This window comes from Tursiops truncatus, chromosome 15 (assembly GCF_011762595.2).
Source record: "Tursiops truncatus isolate mTurTru1 chromosome 15, mTurTru1.mat.Y, whole genome shotgun sequence".
In the NCBI taxonomy this organism is placed as follows: Eukaryota; Metazoa; Chordata; class Mammalia; order Artiodactyla; family Delphinidae; genus Tursiops; species Tursiops truncatus.
In genome coordinates, this window is record NC_047048.1 from 10271405 (window position 1) to 10295311 (window position 23907).

At 51.6% G+C, this 23907-nt stretch overlaps 2 protein-coding genes and 1 long non-coding RNA gene across 3 annotated transcripts in view; 1 reads left to right on the top strand and 2 right to left on the bottom strand.

Annotated features, from left to right (window-relative positions):
• Positions 1 to 12889, bottom strand: part of LOC109547734 (small ribosomal subunit protein eS26-like) — a 35448-nt gene extending 22559 nt beyond the window's left edge. The window contains exon 1 of the mRNA XM_073792028.1: positions 1 to 12889. This exon is cut by the window's left edge and continues 22559 nt beyond it. The gene's annotated coding sequence lies outside the window, so the exon portion shown is untranslated.
• CASTOR2 (cytosolic arginine sensor for mTORC1 subunit 2) overlaps positions 1 to 13753 on the bottom strand; it is a 57150-nt gene extending 43397 nt beyond the window's left edge. Inside the window, exon 1 of the mRNA XM_033840248.2 lies at positions 13499 to 13753. Coding sequence (XP_033696139.1) covers positions 13499 to 13611 — 113 coding nt within the window. The 5' untranslated portion in view covers positions 13612 to 13753. The remainder of the gene's footprint in view (positions 1 to 13498) is intronic.
• Positions 13754 to 13868: 115 nt separating this feature from the next.
• On the top strand, positions 13869 to 18857 carry LOC109547735 (uncharacterized). Its single transcript, XR_002173690.3, has 4 exons — positions 13869 to 14217; positions 15025 to 15099; positions 15562 to 15652; positions 18166 to 18857. It is a non-coding gene; the product is annotated as an uncharacterized lncRNA (long non-coding RNA).
• Positions 18858 to 23907: the final 5050 nt, after the last annotated feature.

The following is a 23907-nucleotide window of genomic DNA, read 5'->3' on the forward strand; positions in this document are numbered from 1 at the left end:
AGACAAACAGCCCACCTAAGCCTTCCTGAGACCTGGTCTGTGCTCACCCTCCTGCTTAGAGACCCCAGCACCAGACCCAGTCAGAGAGGCCCAAAGCACAGCCTGCAAGGGGGGAAATGAGCATCTCCCAGAGCCCCCGACCATCTGGGGACATCGAGGGGTTATGGAGAATGGCAGATGCTCAGGGAAGCCTAGCTGATGACAGCCAAGGCCTGATGAGCAACTCCTAGAGGCCAGGCATTGGATGCACAAGAGCACATGAGGCTCCAACAGGACTCCAGAGGCTCATCAGCACTTTCCAGATATGAAAACTGAGACTTACTGAAGTGAAATGACTCCAAATGGGGCATATGGACTGAATGTCTGTGTCCGCCACAAATTCATATGTTGAAGGCCTAACCCCCGAGTGGATGGTATTTGGAGGTGGGGACTCTGGGAGGTGATCAGGTTTGGATAAGGTCATGAGGATGGGGCCCCGTGATGGGGCTAGTGCCCTAAGAGAGGAAGAGAGAGATATCGCTTGCTTTCTCTGTCCATGCACCTGCACCGAGAAAAGACCATGTGAGGGCACAGGGAGAAGGCGGCCATCTGCAAGCCAAGAAGAGAGCCCTCATCAGGAAGTGAATCTACTGGCGTCCTAATCTTGGATTACCAACTTCCAAAACTGAGAAATAAATTTCTGTTGTTTAAGCCACCCAGGCTGTGGTATTTTGTTATTGCAGCGCAAGCTGACTAATACAGGCGGCACAGTGAGGGTTCAAACTCAGATCCATCAAGACTCATGCTCTGTCAGTGACAATCCTCTCCACACCCCCGTGACACCCTGCAACACCTCCACCTCTCAACTTTCTTCTCATTCTCACTAGCCTGGATTTGTTGTCTGTTGTTCAGCATGCATTTTATTATATTAAATACACAAAAAACTTACCATCTTAATGACTTTAAGGTATACAGCTCAGTGGTATTAACTACATTTACACTGTTGTGCAACCGTCACCACCACCCATCCCCATAACTCTTTTCGTCTTGTAAAACTGAAACTCTGTCTCTATTAAACGATAACTCCCCATTCTCCCCATCACCAGCCCCTGTGCGTCACCATTCTACTTTCTGTCTCTATGAATTTGTACAGTATTTATCCTTTGTGACTGGCTTATACCACTCAGTCCCCAAGGTTCATCCGTGTTGTAGCAGGTGTCAGAATTTCCTTCCTTTTTAAGGCTGAACAGTATTCTACTGTACGCATACACCACATTTTGCTTATCAGTTCATCAGTCAATGGATACTTGGGTTGCTTCCATGTTTTTGTTGTTGTGAATAACGCTGCTGTGAACATGGGTGTACAAATATTTGAGACCCTGCTTCCAATCCTTTCGGGTATACACCCAGAAGTGGCATTTCGCTAGCCTAGATTTCCCACACCACATTCTCTCTCATTTCCTTTTCCACTGGGCCATTTCCCCCAGCTGTCCTCTTCCTTACCTGCCCTGCCCTCCCCTCTCCCACGAGCCTTCTTCGGCCCTGGGATTACACCAGTGACCAGGTCCTGACCGAGGAGGCTGGACAGAGCCCTCTCTCCCCTCATAACAGGGCCATCCCCTCCAGCTCCCACGCTGCTCCAGCTCACCATGGGCCACACTGGCCAGGGCTCTGTGCTTTTGCACATGCTGTGCCACCTTCTTGGAAGTCCCTTCTCTACCTCAATGCTTCAAGCCTGGCTCAATGCCACCTCTCCCGGAAGCCCTCCCCGACCCACCTGGACTCAACTGTACTTCCTCCCCTGTACCTCGAGCTCCCCCGAGCCTTGAGGACTTTCCTCTCACCAGATTAGTGTAATCAAGATCTTGGAGAGCCGTTTTCCCCACCGTGCTGTCCACAACGAGTCCAGGGTTGGTGTCCAAGCCCTCAAAGGGCCAGCATGTGGTACAGAATGGGTATAGAGACACACTTGGGAACTAGTGGAGATGAAGGAAGCCTCAAGGGCCAAGAATCCACGCCAGGTGTAAGGAAACCCCAGAAGGCAAGAATGAACCCTCTCCACGGTGCAGCCTCTGCCTTCCCGAGCCACTGCCCCGTGGGCTTGATTCCCCCTGGGGTGGCAGACAAGCCCTCGGAGGCTGGAGGCACAGGCTTCCAGACCTCACAGGCACCTAACTGCTCCCACGGGGATCCCCCTTGGCCGGTCCCTGCCCTTGGTGGGTGAAGGGATGAGTCTGCGGAGGACACCTGCCTTCATGGGACAGAGGTGTGTGTGCGGGGTAGGGGTGGGGGTGATGCAAGAACCTTCATTCTGCAGGAGGACTCAGGGGTCCTGGCTTCTGAGAACAAGTGCTCCTCGGGGCATTAACTCAGGGCAACCTTCCAATGGTTTGATTTTTTACGGGGCGTTTTAACAACACAGCTCGTGCCCAAGCGAGGCCGGCAGTACAGGTGGGCACTGAGGGGTCTCGCGATCGCCACCATCTGAGAAGGGCTCCCAGGACCTTGCTGGGAGCGGAGAGCTCATGCCTTTGAAAGGACACCAGCACTCTCGGCTCTGACAAGCTGCCCTTACGGTGGGCCGCCGGCCTAACCACAAAGGTTCTCGGGTCCACATGCCTGCAGACTCCTCTTCTGCTTTTAGCCTCCCCATCCCCGGCCCCCTGGGCCAGTCTGTCAGTCCCCACAGCTCACTCAATTAAAAAAAAAACACCCCTGGTCAAATAAAAATCAGAATTAGTCATTCTATCCTGCAACCGCCAGCTCAGCCCTTCCAACAATTTCAAAGCAGAACAGACCATCAGCACCTCGGGGACAGAGGCCCTTCGCCAAGGGGTGCAGTCCAGCCCAGGGCACTTCGGTCCTCAAAAGCTATCCGTCGAATTCATATGAATGATCAGCTCACTGTGGGTCAGACGCCTAAGCCCTTGATGTAAAATTTCCCACTTAATCTTCAGTGGAACCCAAAGAGCTCGATAACATGGTGCCTATTTGAAAGATGGGGAAACTGAGCCTCCTTTGAGGCTCTCAACAAGCTGTCCAAGGTCACAGAGCTGGTAAATGGTGGACGTTGGATTAAAAACACGTTTTCTTGACTCTTACAAGTGTGTACGCCCCCTGAGAAATGGGCCTTAGCACAGGCCTGAGCCCCAGTCTGCTAGGTGTCTGCTGTGTGAATTGGGGTGAGTTACGAGCCGCTGACTCCACCGTCGGGTGGGAGCCCTCCTTCCTATGGAGCCTGGTGAGGGAAAAGGATGGAAAACCCTACTGCAGCCTGACACGTAGTAGGCTCTCAAGAAAGATCGCCGAGGCTAAAAGCTTTGTTTGTTCTAAATCCATCCTATCAGTCACTGCCTCAGTGATTTTTGAACTCTGAAGGAAAAAGATTGAACTTTGAGAACAAATTTCCACCCACTGCCTTTCCTGCTCAAGAAAGGGAGTAAATTGTGGGGTGGGGAGGGGCTCAAGGAAGGTGGGCCTGGTGGAGAGGTCCTGAGGGTGGAGAGGAAAGTCCAGGGGAGCGTCCAGGAGGCCCACCTTGGAGGGAAAACTAACCCTACCTTGAACGTATGCACCTGGTACTGCCCAGGGTCCGAGGCCTGTGCGGGAGGAGGGAGGCCTGACTTGACTGCCCCCCACTCCCTTCCTGCCAGAACTGTATACCTCCCGGCAGCCTAGGCTCAGATCAGGTGGCCACAGCCTAGGCTGGGTCAGCTGGGGAGGCCCCCTCTCCACTGACAGCTGCCCAGGCCCCCTTGCCTCCACTGATGCGTCTGCTTAGGTGACACCAAGCTCCAGCGAGCGCTGTACCAGGAAGACCATGGGCAAAGCCTGCTGTGGCCGGGTGCTTAACCTGGGCTATCCCTTCCCCATAATCCTGTTTGCCCACAAAGACAACGAGTCTCCCAGAGGTTCAGTAGCCCAGACTGTGGTCACCTAGCCGGTAAGGGACTCCAGGCTCCTGCCCATATTAAGCTAGTGTGGTGGTTTACGAACATGGACTCTGCAGCCAGAGGTCCTGGGTTCAAATCCCTACTCCTCAGGTGTGTCACATGGTGCAGCCGCTGTGGGAAACAGCTTGGCAGATCCTCAAAATGTTAAACACAGAGTTACCACGTGACCCGGCAATTCCATCCCTAGGGATCTACCCAAGAGAGATGAAAACACACATTCACACCAACACTTGTACACAGATGTTCACAGCAGTGATCTTTATAACAAAAATGTGGAAACAATCCAAACATACATCAATGGATGAATAAACAAAATGTGGTCTATCCAATACAATGGAATACTATTCTATCATAAAAAGGAATGACGTATTGACACACAGGCTACAACACAGATGAACCTTGAAAACATGATGCTCCGTGAAAGAAGCCAGTCACACAGAACCACATACTGTATGATTCCATTGATAAGAAATGTCCAGAACAGGCAAATCCCTAGAGACAGAAAGTAGATGAGTGCTGCCAGGGGCTAGGGAATGTCTGCTTATGGTTTCTTTTGGGTGACGATGGACGAGTTTTGGAATTAGACCGTGGTGACGGCTGCACAGCTCTGAATACACAAGAGGCTACTGAGTTGTACACTTGAAGAGGGTGAAGTGTGTGGTATGTGAGTTATCTCTCAATAAAGCTGTTATTAAAAAAAAAAACCCTACTCTTCACTTGTTGGTTTTGTGATCTTGAGCAAAGTGCGTGTCTCAGTTCCCCCATCTGCAAAACGGGGCCAGTAATTGTACCTACGTGCTAAGGGTTACTGTGAGGATCAAGCGAGTTAATGCATGACGTGCTCCAAGCCGCTGTCTCACTGGGTGCCAGCTCTTTCCCTCGGTCTGACTCTGCTGCCCACGCTGCCGTGGCTCACTGCCATCCACTCACCCACCACACTGCCCTCTGGTTCTGCACACTCGCCAGGCTCCTACCTTTTTCTCTTGTCCCCCAAATTTCCGTAAAACATACATGCTATCAAACTTATCATCTTGATCATTTTAAAGTTTACTGTTCAGTAGTAAGTGCATTCGTATTGTTTTGTAACTGATCTCCAGAACTCTTCATCTTGCAAAACTGAAACTCTATACTCACTGAATAACAAGTCCCCACTCACCCCCCCTCGCCAGCCCCTGGCAACCACCACTTGACTTTCTGTCTCTATGAATTGACTTCTCTAGGTACCTCATGTAAGGGGAATCAAATGCTATTTGTCTTTCTGTGGCTGGCTTATTTCACTTAGCATAATGTCCTCGAGGCTCATCCATGTTGTAGCATGTGTCACAATTTCCTTCCTTTTTAAGACTGGATGATACTTCATTATAGGTACAGACCACATTTTGCTTATCCGTGCATCTGTCTATGGGTACTCGGGTTGCTCCCATCTTTTGGCTATTGTGAATGATGCTGCCAGGAACATGGGTGGGCAGATGAGACCCCAAGCTTGTAAGCCTAGAGATCTCAGAGGTCCGAGTGTGTCCAATATATTACAATCAAGGCAAGGAAGAGTGTAAGGCATCCAGAGGTGAGCTTCCCCTTAGAAGGTGTAATTTAACACACTCACCACAAACTGAGTGGCTAAAGGTTTGGGGGAACTGGCAGCTGGGGGTGATGCCGGTAGGCCTGTCTGCTTGTGCCAAGGTGCAACACTGGGTCTTGGACAACCAGAACCTGACTGCTCCAGCACCGGTGGGGCTAGGCTGGTTTATTCAGGGCTGGTTCCTCAGACCGGAGGTCTGTTATAAGAAAAACATTTGCCAGGAAGCGCAAGCTCAGTCCTTTGCAACAGAAGACGAGTCAGTGCAGTGAAGCACTGGTCCTGAGGAGGCCTGGACATGCACCCGGCGTGAGGACAGAGGGAGACTAGCTCTCCCACCCTATACCCTGAGGCACAGGTGATCCCAGAAAGCCACTTACCCAGCCCCAGGGTGGCTTCAAGAGCTATCTGGCTGGATGAAAGCTGGCTAGGGCGATCACACATTCTGGTTTGCCCTGTTGTCCAGGGTAATTATTTTTAGTGCTCCCTGTTATTCTCAGAAGTGTCCCCATTTGGATGATAAATTACATAGTCACCGTATCAGTTATCCATTGCATAACAAGTTACCTGAAAACCTAGTCGCTTGAAACAACAAACTTGTGTATCCCTCACAGCTCCTATGGGCTAGGAATGTGGGCATGGCACACCTGGGCACTTCTGGCTGAGGGTTTCTTATGAGGTTGCAGCCCAGGTGCTAGCTGGGGCTGCGGGCATTGGAAGGCTTGCCTGGGGCAGGAGGATCTGTTGTCAAGGTGACTCACTCACAGGCTGGCTGTTGGTGGGAGGCCTCAGTTCCACTCCACTGTGGGCCTCTCCACAGGGATGCTTGAGTGTCCTTACAACATGGCAGCCGGCTTCCCACAGAGCAAAGCAGTGCCAGGCAGAAGCTATCTTTTTAAGCCCTAGCCCCAGAAGCCTCACAGTATTGCTTCTATTCCCTTCTGCTCATTAGAAGAAAGTCACTAATCCAGACCCCACACTTAAAGGCAAGGGAGGTCCAGCTTTTGAAGGGAACAGTGTCAAAGAATTTGGGGTATTTAAAAACTACCACGGTTACTCTAAAGCTAGGGCATGTGTGGTGGAGAGATGCGGCAAAGCCAGAGAGGACAGAAGTCAGACCAAAGAATATTCACAACGCCAGATAAGGATCGGGGGGCAGTCTGAGAACGGTTTTGAGCAAGGCAGAGATACAGTCAGAGATTCAGAGTGAACCATGACATCTACCCCAGCACCACCTCTGGAGAGGCCACAGGGCCTCCACTCAGCCCCCGCAGTACCAGCTGTCCCCTCCTTCTGGGTCTTTGGGCCTCTCACCCTCTACCTTCGGCAGAGAACACACCTTTTCTTCCCACTGGACCAAAGCTCCTTTTGTGTCTTCCACTGGGCCCTGCACGTAGCAGGTGCACGTTGCAGGGTTTCTGCGTGAACAAAACATACCAATTTGCACCAACCCCAAGCTGTGGTCACACGGGCCACAAGTCCCAGCCTGCACTCTGCATACACCTTTCTCTTTCCAGCCTCCAGGCCTTTGCTCCTGTGGTTCCTCCTGCCCAGAGGGCTCTGGCTGTGCTAACCATTTGCACTGTCCTGGAGGCAGATGGGACTGGTGGCAAAGCTGTTTGGATAATTCAGGGGGGAGATGAGAAGGACTGGCGCCGGCAGAAGCAGGGGGCTCGGGTGAGGAGGGGCGGACCTCGCTAAGCAGTTGGGTGTGGGGCAGGCCAAGGACAACTCTGTGCTTTCCACACCTGGTGCTTGGGAGCTGGGGCTGAGCCAGCCCTTTTCTCTGGGGCAGCAACAGGTCATGGATACCCCAGGCGGGCGTGGGAATTGGCTCTGGGGCTCACCCTGTGCCCTCCCCACCTCCTCCATCCTGCTCCCTGCCTGGCCTGTCTTCTTTCATCCCCAGCACCTCTACCGCCTGACATCTCCCTATTCCACCCAGACTCAGCTCCCAGTGCCACCTCTTCTAGGAAGCCTTACTTGCTTGCAGCTGTGGCATGCTACAGCATTTTGGCTGCCCCTTTCAGAGCCCTAAATGCCTGGCGTCCTTGGTGAGGTACCTGGAGGGCAGTGACAGAATCTCCACGTCCAGAGTGTGACTGTATGCGCATGAGAAGCCTTAGAAAAATCCCCTAACCCTGGGCTTTTCAAACTCTGCCTCCGCAGACTGTCACTGACCAGCTTAAAGGGCATTTTCTCTCTCAGCTAATACTTACTGGAGTTTACAGTGGACCAGGCTCCATTTGAAGTGCTGGTCATGGTTTGTCTAAGTCCTCACAACAACCTAAGCAGTGGACATGATCACTATCCCTGTTTTAGAAACTGAGCACACAGACAGGTCAAGCATCTTGCCCAAGGTCACACCGCCAGGATGTAGGGGTGCTGGGATTCCATCCCAGGTGCCGGGTCCCAGGCCTTAACTCCCCTGCCAGCCTGTCTTTCTCTAATGCAATCAAACAGTGGCTTCAGCCCCATGCACTCAAGAAAACAGTGGACTCTGAATGGACTTTTTGCAACTTTGAGCTTTTCTCCTGTAAATGCCTCTACCCGAGACTTGCAGACTGCGGGTCTGGCCCGAGTGGGCAGTGTGGGTTGCTGTGAGCACGTGCTTACTGCATATCACTTCGGTGCTTTTTCTTGCCAATCAAATGAGATGGACTTTCTGGACACAAGCATTTCACAGGCAAAAAAAAGACGGTGCTGCAGCTTCCTGTCACCTGAACTTGCATTTCAGGATAATGATCTTGCCCCTGCCCCCGCTTCATTGCCATGGACTCTCAGTGACACCTCTGCTTAGTGGCCCCTGGGGAGTGGGTGTCCAAACCGGTGTGATTTTAGACCTGGCTGAGTGGTCTCAGGACAGGGTCTGCGACCACACTTCCTGGGTTCAAATCCCAGCTCTGCCACTTCTGTGTGTCCTTGGGTACTCAAGGTCCTCAGTTTCCTCATCTGAAAAATGGGGACAATCCAGCTCCAACTTTAGAGGGCTGCTGTGAGGATTAAATGAACTAACAGATATATGGTGCTTGGAACAGTGCCTGGAATGTAGTAAATGCTTTATAAGTGTCAGCTATTATTGTTGTCATTGTTGTTTTTACCGTACACTTATTAATTATTCCCAGTTTTCCCTTCCGGGGTTGCGACAGCAAACTGGGGTCCCCAGGAAGCCCCACCTCCCAGAGGCCACGAGCTTCCAGGCAGCCGGCCCCAGCTGCAGTGGTGGATCCTGAAGAGTTCGTGACAGTCTCATTTCCTGTAACTGTGACTGGTGGAGGAATGCTCATGGGCCTAGTTCTGACCAATGAGATGAGAGTCTGTGTGTGAGGGGGTGTGTTCCCAGACAGGTTTTCTCATAGACCCTGGGAGGCAACAGCCCTTTCGCTTCCCTGAGTCCTTGCCACCCTGTCCTGTGACTGCCCATAATGCCTGGAGCTGCCCCAGCCATTCCACAGAGCCAAAGAGAAAGACCGGGCCCTTGATGACATCATCAAGCCTTTAAGTTACCAACCCTCAAACAGCCCGATTCATGACCTCATCGTGCAAAGTTCATACTTCTTATTGTTTGGGCCAGCTTATTTGCAGCCCAAAGGAGCCTGCTGATAGTCCACGGTTGGCCACGTTACATCTTTTTGAGATTAAGCCCATCATACCAGAGGAAGGGTCTGAGCTCAGCTGTGCTCTCAGGGAAGACTTCCTGGAGGAGGTGAGGCTAAAATGGAATCTAAAAGAAGGAGCAGGTGGACAAGGGGGGTAGGGCAAAGAGCAACATTCCAGGCAGACAGACAAAGGCCTGAGGCTAGAGACACTATAGCGTGTGTGTATGCACGCAAATACTCTCTGTGGCTGGGAGCCATGTGAGATGAGACTGGAACGGTGGGGTGGGCTGCGGCGGGGCCTCGGCCAGGCTACAGAACCTCAGGCTATCATAGGGCGAAGCGCTGCGGTAGCCTTGATTTTGCTCAGCCAGGGTCTCCGCCTCCAGCTTTGTGTCTAGAATAAGTGTACTCAGCCTGCCTTCTGCCCCCTATTCCAGCTACACTCAGATGCTACCCTGAGAGTTGGGGCAGGGGCACTGGGCCTTGTTTCTCCAGGTGTGATTCAGCCTGCCGAGCCTCTTCCAGCCCCCAAGGCACTCAGAAAAGACTCTGGCTGGAATCTGGGTCACTCTGCACGAGTCAGACATCCATCAGATAGGCAGTTACTAAGTGCCTACAAAGCAGTGTGCTAAGCACAGCAGAGAAAGGACCTGGTTCAAATCCCAATCCTGTTTCTTCCCAGCTGTGTGACCTTGAGCAGGCCACTTTACTTCTCCAAACCCAGTGTCTTCATCTCTTTGGAACAGATGGTGAAATCAGTGGTAGCTCTATTATCTCTGGTACTGGAAGTGGGGTGGGGGGAGAAGGAAAAGATAAAAAGATGCACAAAAAACTTCCTGAAAGTAAGGTTTGTAATCTAGGTGGTGGGAGAATAAGACAAGCAAACGATATACTGTTATGGAAAAAAGTTGAGAAGTGATGAAAGGTTAAGGGGAGGAAGTAGTAAGTCTAGATGGGAAGTGATGAGGGACATGCATTCCTGGCAGAAGATAAGGGCCACAGAGGCAGGGCAGAAAGATCTACAGGTTCCATCCTGTGCTCCTAAAGCTTTAGAACAGTACGCTGCAAATACAAGGGGTGGACATAACTGTTGAATATGGGTGTCGATGAACCTGTAATAGCAAATCTCTGAGCCTGAGCCAGAAAGATGCTGATTCAAATCTGGGCTCTACCACTTACAGCATGACCTTGAATGAGTCACTTAACATTTGAGCCTCAGATTCCTTCACTGCAGATTCCTTCATTCCATCTAATTCACAGAGTTGTACCGTGGCATATGCAGGATACTGAACTAAATCCTATTTTAAAGTCCTAAGATACAGTGCCACCTCCTGCAGGAAGCCTCCCAGGCTCCCTCAGGCGGTCCCCCAGATCCTGCTCCTACCCCCTAGGTACTCCCTTCCCTGCTGTATTGTGATCGCCTCTTCTTCCTTTCCCACCAGGTTCTGGGCTTCAAAGAGGAAGAGGCAGGGTATCTCAGCATCTCTTGAACCTAGCTGCACCCGCACACGGAGTGGGCATCTACTGATGCCACATCCCTCCCCAAGCCTCCACCCAGGTAGACATGAGAGGGAGGAAGTGACTAAGTCTGCTGGGGGTGGAGGCAAGAGGGGTTCAGGAAAGTTTTGGGTGATAGCACTAGATCTTGAGTGTTGAATAGGAATTTACTGCTGGGGGGTGGGAGGAGGAGGTTCCAGGGAGGGAGGGAGGCGGGGGGGGGGAGAGGGAGAGAGGGAGAGAGAGGAGAGGGAGAGGGAGAGGGAGGGGGAGGGGGAGGGGGAGAGGGGGAGAGAGAGAGAGAGAGAGAGAGAGAGAGAGAGAGAGAGAGAGAGAGGGAGAGGGAGAGAGGGAGAGAGAGAGAGAGAGAGAGAGAGAGAGAGAGAGAGAGAGAGGGAGAGAGAGAGAGAGAGAGAGGGAGGGAGAGAACTAAAGCAGGGAGGTGTGAAGGGAAGTAAATTGTGGGTCACACGGTATTTGCCAGAGTGACTAAAGATGAGAATTCTGGCTTCAGATCCCAAAGGGTCTCAAATGCCATGCTGAGGATTCACCCCTACAGGGAGTAACTGAAAACTTGTAAACAAGGCACAGTGACAAAAATGACAGGGCTATGGGCCACCACTTGGGGGCAGGAACTGATGGAAGGATCAAAAAAAGGACCAAAAGTTCTACCTGGATGACTGATCATTGAAAATTGCTTAAATAATATATCCACAGCCCGCTACCCCTTATACTTGCAGAAAAGCCAATTTCCACAATCATTCCATGCTATACACACACAACAGCTGTGTGAAACCTAGGGGGCCAAGTGGTGCTGTCTTCATTACAGATGGACAAAGGCAGAGCCAGAGAAGGAAAGGACCTTGCCACGGTCACACAGGCAATGAGGGGGCTAGTCACAACCTGAAGCCAGTGTCCTGGCCCAGAGTGCTGGGGAGGCAGGCCTTTGGCCACTTGACAAATGTGCTCAGCACCTTCTAGGGCTAGACCCTGCAGACATGGAGATGACCTTTGACCTCTGAGCCATCTTGAGACTGGACTGGTCACCTGGGCCTCAGACCAGCTGCCTCTTGCAAGAGTGGGAGAAGCAGGACCCACTGAGGGGTGCGGTTTCTGTGGTCAGACAGGTCAGCAGGAGCTCACCCCCAGGACAGGCCTATCTATGAGTCCTCCAAACTGGACCCTGGGCTGGGGGCTGGAAGAGGGCCAATCCCTCTGTAAAGGGAAAGGGGCAGAGGGAGTGGCCCTTTGCTGCCTTTCTAAGAAGCCCCCAAATGCCCCCTCCTCCCAGCACCCAGGCCCCGCACAGCAGCAGCCTGAGTCATCATCCCGGTGGTTTGAATGGTAGCCGAGAAATCAGCCAGGGGGCTGCCTGGGGCTGACGGCCAAGGGTTGGAAAAACAAGGCCATTTTCTCTTAACTCCAGCCTTGGAATCTCAAGACAGGCTAGGGGGTGGGGAGCAGAGGGCAGGTAAATGCAGAATGGGTGGGTGTCAACAACCAGATGGGGCTGGGGTGGGGGGCGATGAGGAGGGGGAGGTTCAGAATCTGAGCTGTTGGCTTTTGTTTTCAAATGACCTGTTTAATAATTACCTTTGCAATCAAAGGAGCCAGGGCCCAGAGAAGGTGAGGATTCCAACCCTCCATACCCCAGCAAGCAGCCAGAGAAGAAAGTAAACAAGATGCCACTGGCTCTCATTCCATCTCGCAAACAATGGCGGGACTGAGCTGCCCGCTCACACACACACATCGAAGTGAGATTTCCAGGGAAGAACTTTAACAGGCAGATAAGAGGCTCGGACTGAATTATTTCCCCACATCCCAGGAGCTCCCCTGAACTCAGCACCCAAGAGGTGTTAGCCTAGGGTTCCGGCATTTTAACATTAACCTTGACCTGTGATTTATTCATTCATTTTGCAGAGAAGGAGAACTACCTCCGCCTCAGCGCCCGGAAAACCCAGCCAGCAACAACTTCATCCCTTTCAACAGTCACAATGGTGGACAAACAAGGGATTTAAGTTACAGCGGCTAGCTTGCACTCACACTCCACTGGGCTAGGGCTCCTTAAAAAAACACCACTCTAATCCAAGCACCCACTGGGGCTCACAAAAGTCAGAACCTGACCGGCAGTGGGAAAAATCCAACTTGGTTTTTTTTTTTTTTTTCAACCTCCCAAGGCCTTCAACTATTTTTCCTCCTGCAGCATCCAAGCCCAGCCTCAAGGCAGAGCCATAAACACGCCTGCTCCTCCCCCTTCCACGGTTCGGCAACCGCCCCCCCGCCCCCCCCCCAACCTTTCCGGACCCAGAGGAGAAAGAACCACAGCGACCCTCACCCGCAGCCCCCTCCTCTGCCCTCCCCCAGCCGCCCGCGCCGGCCGCAATCCTCGTAGGCACCTTGAGATAAACACCCACTAATGATTTTATGATTTTCTGCTCTGGGTAGCCGCGCTCAGCAGAATCCCTTCCCCCGCCCAGGCGACGGGGGCCGGCCCAACGGAGGGATTGGGGGATGGGGGGGCGTTAGTTTGTTTTTTACACTGCCGCGTCTCCACACCTGTTTTTCATTCATTCATTCGTTCGTTCATTCATTCATTAGCGGATTCGTCACAGCTGCCTCCCCGGCCCTCTGGATCTCGGGGAGAGGATGGGAGGGGGCTAGGGTGGGGGAGACAGCGGCAGGGGTGCATCTTGTAGGGAGGGTCAGGGGGGAAGGACCCCGTTGGAGGGCATTTTGGGTGGCTTTGTCAAACACAAGACGAGCGATGCGGCGGGGGCGGGGCGGGGGCGCTCCCCGGGGCTCGAAGTTGTTTTCCGAGCCGCGGCGGCGAGGACAGCCGCCCGGGTGCGCCTCTTTGTCTCTCCCCGGCCGGCGCCGCGTCCCCGCGCGCTCACCTGGTCTTGGAGGACAAGAAGGCAAGTTTGATCAGGCCGTAGGTGAAGAGCGGGATACTCTCCTTGGCGACGCTGGCAACTTGCAGCCGGTGCTCCAGTATGTGGAGTTCCATCGTCCGCCCGCGCTCCGCGGCAGCTCATCCGCGGGGGGCGAGCCGCGGCCCCCGCCCCCTGCACGCCCAGCCGGCACCAAGCGCCGCGGGCAGCCGGCCCGGTGACCAGGAGCTCGGCGCCGGGCGGGCCGGGGCGGACAAAGGGGAGGCCCGCCAAGCCGCGAGGGGCCGCGGGCGGCGGGCGAGGGCGGCAGCGCTGGCGGAGCAGCAGCGCGCGGCGCCCGGCGCGGAGAGCAGCTGGTGTTCGCTGTAACAAACAACTTGCCACTCAAACGTCGACCCGCTGGGCATGCGCGGCCGCCGCGGGGCGTGCCGGGACTTGTAGTCGCGCGGCCCGGGCGCCGGCGGCCGCTGATGTCAGGGGCTGGGCGGCCGCCCTAGGGGCCCGCCCGATGCGCTGAGGGAAAATGCTGGAGCGCGGGCCCCCACGGGCCCACGGGGAGGCGAAGGGCAGAAGCGGGGGCCTTTCGAGCCAGGCTGAGCCTGAGTGCAAGCTCTGTCCCTCAAGCTCAGGACTAGGCGCTTTTGGGCGCAAAGCGAGTCGCCCACAGAACTCGCGCGCTGGAGGAGACCTGAGTCTGGGAGGGGAGAGATTTGGAGAAACCGGTAATTACAGTGCAGAGAAGCAAAACAGAGAGGGGTGCGGGGGACAGAGACGGGGCCTTGGGGGGTTTTCTGGAGGCGGGGACATCCAGGCTGGGTTCTGAGGGATGAACGGGACCTCGCTGAGGAGGGGGAGGGGGCGCGCGGGCTTGGAGGCCAGCAGCCTTCCAGGCAGAAGGAACAGCGTGTCCAAAGGCACAGAAGCGTGAAAGCCCCCACGGTGCTGTGTTTGGCTTTGTTGGAGCGGAAAATGTGAGGGAGGAGAGGCAAGAGATAAGGCAGGCGCAGTCACCAGGAGTCCGGTCGAGAGGGTCATGTGTGCAGAGCTAATGAGGTGGCCGTTTATCCGGCGGGGGAGAGGGTGCTGGGGACTGCGAATTAGGGAAAAGTCCGAAATACACCCGAAGGGCTTCCCACCCCAGGGCCGGTGTGCCCGTGACTACGTCCCGCAACGGCTCCCCCTTAATGGCTGACTGGAATTTTGAAATTTTCTAGGTTAAAGTTACTGGTGCTCTGCTCCTTGGCAGAGTAATTTGGGGACGTGATGGGTCAGGTTTACCTGCTGGGCCTGTCTGGGAACTCTCTTGGAGGAAGATTCTGGTCATGCCCTCTCACATTCCTCTCTCAGCCCACCTCTGTGAAGTAGGGACACATCAGGCTACCTCATTTCCACAAAGGGGCTTGAAGCCCGCAATCTGGTGGCTCTTAAAGTGTGTTGACCCCCTTCCCGGTTTACTTTCACTAAAGAATTTATCACCATCTAATAAAGAATATTCTTCTTTGTTTTGCTTGTCTGTCTCCCTCTTCTAGCATCTCAGCTCCACGAAGGCAGTGGTTTTTGTCTGTTCTCTGCTGTATTTCCAGTGCCTGAAATGTGGTTGGCAGGTGAGAGACATGCATTCAGTATTCATGGAATGCATAAAGGCATACATCTATTCCTTTAGCATCTAGAGGCCTAGAAGGCCCAAAAAGAAATGCATTCAGGGGCCAGGCAAGTGTGAAGATGTGTGAAGCAGCTGGGTATCAGACAGGTGGAAATGGTACAGGAGAAGGGAGGCCAACCTGAAGGCATAAAATTTATTAAAACAAAACCCCCCCCAAACAAAAAACCAACAGGTGAAACCAAATAAACAAGGCTAAAGGCAGGATTTGGTCAGTTTTCTGACTTCTGCCTTAGATGGCCTAAGTCAGTTGTTTTTAATCTGCAAGCCATGACCCATGAGTGGGTGGTGAAATCAATTTAGCCGGGCATGACTAGGATTAAAAAATAAATTATATTGAATAGAAAATGACACAGAGCTTTGCACGTGGTATGGGTAGGTTACTATTATCTTTTCTGTGTTCCAGGAAACTTTCGTTTTGGCCACACGTGAACGTGTGGGCACGCAGGCGTGTGTGTGCGTCTCTGTGTGTGCATGCACTGGATCTTTATGCAAAGGTATTTCTTTTTGTGCGTCTTGGTCAAAAACATTTGAAAACACTGGGCTTTCTAGTTAATCAAGCCAGACTATTGTCACGTTTGCAAATTTAGACCACGTTGGTTGGATTTATAGAATTGCTTTCACTGAGCTATATCTGGTGCTTAAGATTTCTGTGACACTGACACCTGAAATGAATGTTGGGATGTTGAGGAAACTGACCTCTAGGTCGCCAAATCCAGAGGATGGTTTCAGGCTGGGGCTAGGGTGAGACATTGACTCTGAAGGTCATGCAAGTACTGGCGTGGCGTGTTCTCATGGAATTCACTCCTCTCTTGATTCCTAGCACTGTACTCTTCTGGTCCTATCCTGGTTCTTCTGGTTTTCCCGCTTTGGTTTCTCCTCCGCCCAACCCTAAAATGAGCAGAGGCCCACCTGGTGTTCCTTCCTATAGTGTGTTTTTACAGCAATGGCTGCCAGTGAATCATGCCTCCCGGTAAGCCATCCCACACTGACTTTGGGTTTGGCCACGTGAATTTCTTTGGCCAGTGAAGTCTTACCTTGGTAGCACATGTACTTGGTAAGTCCTGTGCATTGAGACTCACCCACTTGGATACTCCCTTGAGGCCACTATGCTGTAAAGAAGCCCCAGTGAAAGTTAACATGGAAAGAGAGGCCCAAGTGTTCCAGCTGTTCCAGTTGAGCCCTGTCCCCTGCCGACAGCTGGCATCAACCAGACATGTGAGTCTTGGACCTTCTAGCTCACTGTCCAGATGAATGCAGCCCCATGAATGAGCCAGGTGAAAGCAGAAGAGGAACTACCCAACCAACCTATAGAAAAAGAATAAATACAGCTGACCCTTGAACAACATGGGTTTAAACTCCTCGGGTCCACTTATACACCGTTGTTTTTGATAGTGGATAATGCAGTGCTGCAAGATCCATGATCGGTTGCATCTGTGGTTGTGGAGCCGTGGATATGCAGCCACGTATATGAAGGGCCATCTGTAAATTATAAGCAGATTTTCAACTGCAAGGAGGGTCATCATTCCTAATCCTCTCCTTGCTCAAGGGTCAACTGTAGTTGTTTTTAGCCGCTAAGATTTGGAATGGTTTGTTATGCAGAAATACCTAGCTGATACATTCCCTCAACCCTCATCTTCTCTCACTCTGTGGGTGGACTCAGTCTCTGGCTTCTAATATTTTGAGGGCCCGCAAATTGACAGTTCTAGCTCAGAACATGTTCCGGAGGCCCTGATTCACATATCTAACTTCCTAGTCGTTGGTTACATCCACCTAAATGTTCACAGGCTTGACCAGCCCAACCTGTTCACACCTTACCTCATCATCTAACCCGCCCCAGCCCTTTTCCTCTTCCTCCTGTAGTCTCTGTCTTGGTTGATGACATCATCGCCAATCCCTAAAGTTACCAGCCTGATATGGCATGTTGTGATTTCCAAGATGGTCGCAACAAGATTTTTTATTCTGCATGCTCTCCTGGCAACATGACATTGACCATCAACCCATTAGGTGGTGGCTCAATGTTCCTGCCTCTTGAATCTGAGCAGGCCTGTGACCACAGAGAAAACGACACCTGTGACTTCTGAAACTCAGTCATAGCTGCTGATCCTGTTTCCATCTGGTCCTCTTGGGGCACTCACTCTCTGAACGCCTCTGTCATGCTGTGAGGAAGCATGGGCCACATGGACAGATCACAAGTGGAAATTTGGTTTGGTTTGTTAGGGCTGCGTAACAAAGTAACACAGACTGGGGAATTAAAAAACAGAAACTTATTGTCTCACAATTCCGGGAGCTAGAAGTTCAAGATCCAGGTGTTGGCAGGGTTGGTTCCTTCTGAAACCCCTCTCCTTGGCTTGTAGATGGCCACCTTCTCCCTGTGTCCTCATGTGGTCTTCCCTCTGTGTGTGTATCAGTGTCCTAATCTCCTCCTCTTATGAGGACACCAGTAATAATGATTAGAGCCCAGCCTAATGACCTCATTTTAACTTAACTACCTCTTTAAAGACCCTATTGCCAAATACAATCATATTCTGAGGCAGTGGGGGTTAGGACTTCAACATATGAATTTTGAGGAGTGGTGGGCACAGTTTGGCCCATAGCAGTATTCCAGCCAGCAGCCCCAGCTGAGGTTTCAGTTGACAGCCAGCATCACCAGACCTGGGAAGAAGCCTTCACCTGACACAAATGAGAGACCCTGAGCAAGACCCACCCAGCTGAGCCCAATCAGCCTCTCATGAGAGATAATAAAATAATTATTGTTGTTCTAAACCACTGCATTTAAATAGCAATAGATTATTGGAATATTCTAGAATCAACCCGGTTGGTGGTGGTGACGAGGGGCTGGGGGACAGGGGAGAGCTGACCTGGGAATTATCCTGGTCAGATAATTGATACCTCTTTCTTCCCCGCTCTGCCATCTAATCAGTCACCAAGTCTTAATGATTTTGTTTACTGTACACCTCTGTAATCCAGCCTGTCTCTTCACCTTGACCATCATGTTCCCATGTCCTAGATTGTTACAGTGGCCGCCTAATGTCCATTCCATCCTCCTCGTGTTGCCAAGGTAGCTGTTCTATGCTGTGGCCCTACCACCTGTAACTCTTGCAGCGACCATGGCTCTCTTAAGAAAACCAAGTTCGGATCCTCCATAGATGGTCTTAATGTGAAGGGAAGGAGGCTTCCTGGCTCCTAGACCCACCCTCTCCAACATGGTAGTCATTGGCCAAACATGGCTCTTGAGCATTTGAAATGGAGCTAATGCCATGAGAAGCAGATACTTTAATTTTACTTCATTTTAATTAATTTAAAATTAAAAACTGATACTCAATTCAGTTATTGGAAAACATTCAAGGATGTTTGGAAAGAACTGCCAACTGTCCTGGTTTTCCTGGGACTGAGCTTTCAGGATGTGGAACTGGGAGTTTTAAAACCAGGACTTGGGTAAACAGGGATGAGTTGGTGACACTACTTTGAAACAACTTGGTTATGGAAATCTATGAAATCCAAATACAGATCAAGTGTTGTGGATGAGAATTAAGCATCTGAATGGAGATGTGCCGTAAATGTCAAATATATTCTGGCTTTCAAAGACTTGGTATGAAAAAAAAATGTAAAATATCTCATTAAAAATTTCATATATTGATTACATGTTAAAACGATAGTATTTTGGATATTTGGTTAAATAGAATATATTATTAAAATTAATTCCATCTGTTTCTTCTTTACTTTTTAAAATTTAAAGTCACGTATAGCTTGCATTATATTTTTATTAGGCAGCCGTGCTCTGGAGCAGTGGTTCTTAAACTGTGGCTGGTGTCAGAATCACAGGGGCACTTCGTAAAGATGCTGAGGCCCAGGCCCTGTCCTGCTTTGAGGAGCCTGGGTCTCTGTTCTTCATCAGGTCTCCAGGCCTCAATCACCCTGCTGTGGTGGGGTAGTGTGTGGGAATGTAGATGCCAGCAACCCCTTTCCTCTTAAGTCTGGGGTCTCTGGACCTAAGGAAACAATGCCCAAGAACCGGCAGGACTTCTCTCTCTGCCTGGCTAAGGCCTAGCATGGGTTTTACCAGCGTGGGCTGCTCAGATGGCATAGGAATGGAAAAAGAAGAGACGGAGGAGACGGCCAGGAGAACGAAGGGGCATCTTTTTCTGGGGCTCTGATTCTTTCTGGATCCTTCCCTAGTCCCTAGGTAAGCTGACCTCAAATATCTTTCCCTGGGTTTGACAAACAACACTGAGGGCCGTGGGGCGTCACTGAAAGTTCTGAGTAGGGAGGAGCCCGATGAAATGGACGCCCTGTTGGCCTATTCTGAGGGAGCCTCAGCCACCTCCCTTTCTCACACTTTTCCACAGGACTGCAGGAAGAAGCGATTCCTCAGATTCTTTGCTAGAGATGGGCGCTCCCACATGCTCACCTGCACTCCCACAGGAAAGGATTACTGGTCCCCAAAGTGCAGTGGGCTGAATTACTATACTATAAACTGTCACAGCTTAATCCCCGTCAGCCATCATCCTGGTCTCGGGCAGAGGCCCTTCTTTGGTGCTCCCAGGCCTGCCCAGCCTTGCCAGGAGCCCCCAGAGACCAGGTCCCGGCTCTCTGCTGCAAATCCACACTTAGACACCAGGCGTCACTCAGCCCCCCCAAGGGAGAGAGTGTGTGGTATGGGAAACCAATCAGCCAACCAACCAACCAACCAACCAACCAACCAACCAATACTGCATCCTAGAGAACCAGGCCTAGTCTGAATTTGGCCTCTATCCCATTCAGTGCTGTGCAAATTACATCTTTCTCTGCTTTGGTTTCCTCATCTGCAAAATGGGCATAATGGTGCCTCTCTCATAGGGCATTCATGTGTAGGCTCCAGTGCTGCTCCTGGCACTCAGTAGATGCTCAGTAGATATTTGTTGAATGAATTAATGAATCAATGTGTGGATGGGCAGCTCTTTGGCAGTCTGTCCTCAAGGGCAGGCCCCCTCCGTGGTTTCTATTCTACCCCTTCCCGGCTTGCGGCTCCCCGCAGTGAAGGAAGAAAGTAAGGAAATGGGTGTGTCTAGGGCTTCTGCCTGCGTGTGCCTCATTGCATCTGATTCCCTGGAGAGGTAGGGATTCATATGCTCATTTTACACATGGGGAACTGAAGCTGGGGGAAGGTCAGGAGGAGAGGACCTGAGGACACAGCTTTTCTTGGGTCTCCCAAGGGCCTGCACCAGGGCTGAGAACACAGTGCTACTAAAGGAAGGCCCACGGGTTGAGTCAATGCATGAACATCAGGCACCGTGATGACACTGGGAGCCCCATCCCCTTTGTTGTGACATCCTTGGGCAGGGCTAGGGCAGGACAAGAGGCACCAGAGTCTGTCTTCTCTCTCTCTCTGTCTTGGATTATTTCCTTTCATACCTTCCTCCTGCCTCCTCCCCTTCTACTCCTTAGCCTGTGCCCTTTCAGCAGTATTTTCTCCTTTCTTTCCCTTTCTTCCTTCCTTTCTTCCTTTCTTTCTCTCTTTCTTCCTTCCTACCTTTCTCTTTCTTCCTTCCTCCCTTCCTTCCTTCCTTTCTTTCTCTTTCTTTGTTTTTGTTTCCTTCTTTCTTCCTTCCTTCCTTTCTTTCTTTCTTTCTTTCTTTCTTTCTTTCTTTCTTTCTTTCCTTCCTTCCGTCCTTCCTTTCTTCCTTTCCTTCTTCCTTTCTTCCTTCCTTCCTTTCTTTCTTCCTTTCTCCTTTCCTTTCCCATCCCTTTCCTTTTCTTCCTTCTTTCATTCTTCCTTACTCCCTACTTCCCTCCTTCTCCCCCCACCCCCCCGACCTTTTGTTATAATCTGTGACTGAGGACCAGACTGCATAGCGTCTAAGAACCAAAAGGTTGACATGCTGGAATATAGAGGCTGAGGGGCCTCCACACCCCTACCATTCACACCCTAGCACCTCAGTTTCCTCATCTGTAAATTGGTTTGTTTTAAGGACTTGGGGTGGTATGTGTAGGTGCTGAGTACAGGCCTGACCGATGGGAAGAGCCTGATGGGTGTGAAGTGTTGCTGGTGTTATTTCACCTGTGCCTAAGGCAGGCCTCACTGCAGCTCTTTAATGTCGTGGGAACTGATTCTGGAGAGCATCAAGGTCTGAGATTCTGAAGGTATGATTTGGGGTAAATTGTGCATCAATTTCGTGATCACTTAAATGCAAGTGTCTGGATGGCTGCTTCCCAGGAAAGTGGTGAGCCGCTGGTCATTAAGTTGTTGGGAAAATGACAGCTGAGTCCTGTGGCACTAACACACAGCCTAGTTTGGATTGTAAGCTCAGGGAGGGCAGGGCTGGGGTGATGTGTGGCCTTCCCTGGGGTGGTGTTCATTCAAGGCCTGTGGAGTGACTCAGGATGCACATGTGGTAACTGGCGAGTAGGGGTGGCCTGAGGGTCCCGAGTGACCCTAGATCCAAAGTAGCCCCAGAGTTCCTTCTTGGCAGGTCACAGGAGAGAGAGCTGTACTCAGGACATCTTTTTGCACATTGCAAAGGTGATTTGCTCTCTTGGGAAGGAATCTGGTCTCTTTAATATCCTTTGTGAAGATGCAGAAACATCTGCAGTGGAGACTGCTGGGATTGCTCATGAGATATTAGCCACATCTCGGTGAAAAGAGCAATTTATCAGAGGACGTTCCTTCCAGTGACAGAGAACCTTTCAGAACTTGATTGCACTTAATGTACCAGCCTTTCCAAAGTATTTTATTCCACCCTCAAATGAGATAATGAAGCCCTTTAATTTACTGTTCAACTCCCAGACAGAGTGAACTGGTCAGGCCCGAGGGGATAGAAGGCTGGACCCAGGCTCAGGAGGCCCAGTGCACCTGGTGTGTCGTCATGGCCTTCTCAGCCTGGAGCTGCCCATCTCCTGTTGGGAGGTGGCATGGAGCCCCAGGCAGCCCAGGGTAAATCCCAGTCTTGCAGTTTCCTTCCTGTGTGTCCCCAAGCCAGTCACTTACTCTCTTGAAGCCTCGGTTTCATCATCTGTAGAATGGGGATGGATGGTAACACTGGTGCGGCAGGGTTGTAGTAATGATTAGGGATGATATGGCTAAGAGGCCAGTGCCTGGCACTGGGTAGATGCTCAATAAATGACAATTGTCATTGGGTAGTGAAGTCGAGCCCTGAGACCTCAGAGGAAGTCGTTCTTGCTGCTGGTCCTGGGGAACGTTCACATCCATGGCTCTGCCCTGGAATCACACCATCAGCACCAAATGAAACAGCCTTCAAGGCCTTCACCTCCTGCTTATCCGCCCATCCCATCCTGACCATTTCAGTGGATCTCGCCCACCCAGACAAATAGATGATGGATGGATAGCTGTAAAAACTCAGCCGTGGGCAGCGTCAGAGCCCATGCTGGACCTTGCCCAAGCCTTCTCCAGCCTCTCGTTTGGGCCTGGGAGCTCCTTGACCTCACCCACCCTAGTTCTCACATACATGATGGTGCAAGCCCTGGGTACGTCTAAGGGGCCTCGTCAGATTTGTGTTGATCACAATACTTTCCCCACAAAGCAGTCAAGTTGATTGCTCTTACAATATCAGTATGTTATGATACTTTTCCAAGGATGCAAGTAAAGCATTCTGAGAAAGGGATGTACTTTCTAATTTGCCCAGAGGTCATTATAGATGAACGGTTTACCCTTCTTTTCCCCCCTGCCCCAGTGGCCTTCGCCAGCTCAACCTCACACTCCCCTTACAGTAGGATTCTGGCATTTGTCCTCTGTTTCCTTCTCTGGCCTGGGGGGACCAGCCAGGACGCGCACTGTTGGTCTCATCTCTGGCTGGCTTTCTGACCGGCTCTTGTCTCCAGCCCAGACTGATTCCTGTCAACACCCCCTCCTCCCCTCACTCTGTATACATAGCTCTTCACCTGCTCCTGCTGCCTCCCTCCTGATCAGCATCCAGACTCACCCTGTGTCGGTACCTGTGGTGGCTGATGATGGCCCTTAAAGATCCCTGGAACCTGCAAATGGTGCCTTATATGGAAAAGGGGTCTTTGCAGATGTGATTAAGTTAAGGCTTTTGAGATGGGGAGTTCACCCTGGATTATCCAGGTGGGTCCAATGTAATCACAGCATCTTTACAAGAGAGAGACAGAGGGATATTCGACACAGGCAGGAGAAGGTGACATGAACACAGAGGCAGAGATTGGAGTGATGTGCCTGCAAGCCAAGGAATGCTGACCACCATCAGAATCCAGCCACCAGCATTCTCCCCTGAGCTTCTGGAGGGAGCACAGCCTTGATGACACCTTGATTTCTGCCCAGTAATACAGATGTTGGATTTCTGCCTTCCAGACCTGTGTGAGAATAAATTTCTGTTGCTTTAAGACCAAATTGATGGTCATTTGTGACAGCAGCCATGGGAAACTAGATCAGTGTTCATCCTCTCTGGGGAGATCCTTTGCCCGGTCCAGCTTAGCTCTAGGCCCTGACTCTGTTTTGGTCCCCATGGTCCTGGCCCTGAAGGGAGCTCCCTAGCTCTTCGGATGGGCCTGGACACTTGATGCCGCAGTGCCAGATCCCACTCCTGACAGGGGCTTTGGGGACCTTAGAATCAGCTGCATAGGTGTTATCTGCTGGCGATCAACCCCAGGACCCACTGGGTGGTAGGCCCTCCAAGAGAACCTTAAGCTTATCCCTCCTCCCCTGTGGAATAATCAAGGCTCATTATAGGTGGGGAGCAGATCAGACAGTTCAGAAGAGCATTGGCTGAGGTCCTACCTTGTGCGAACTATATGATGG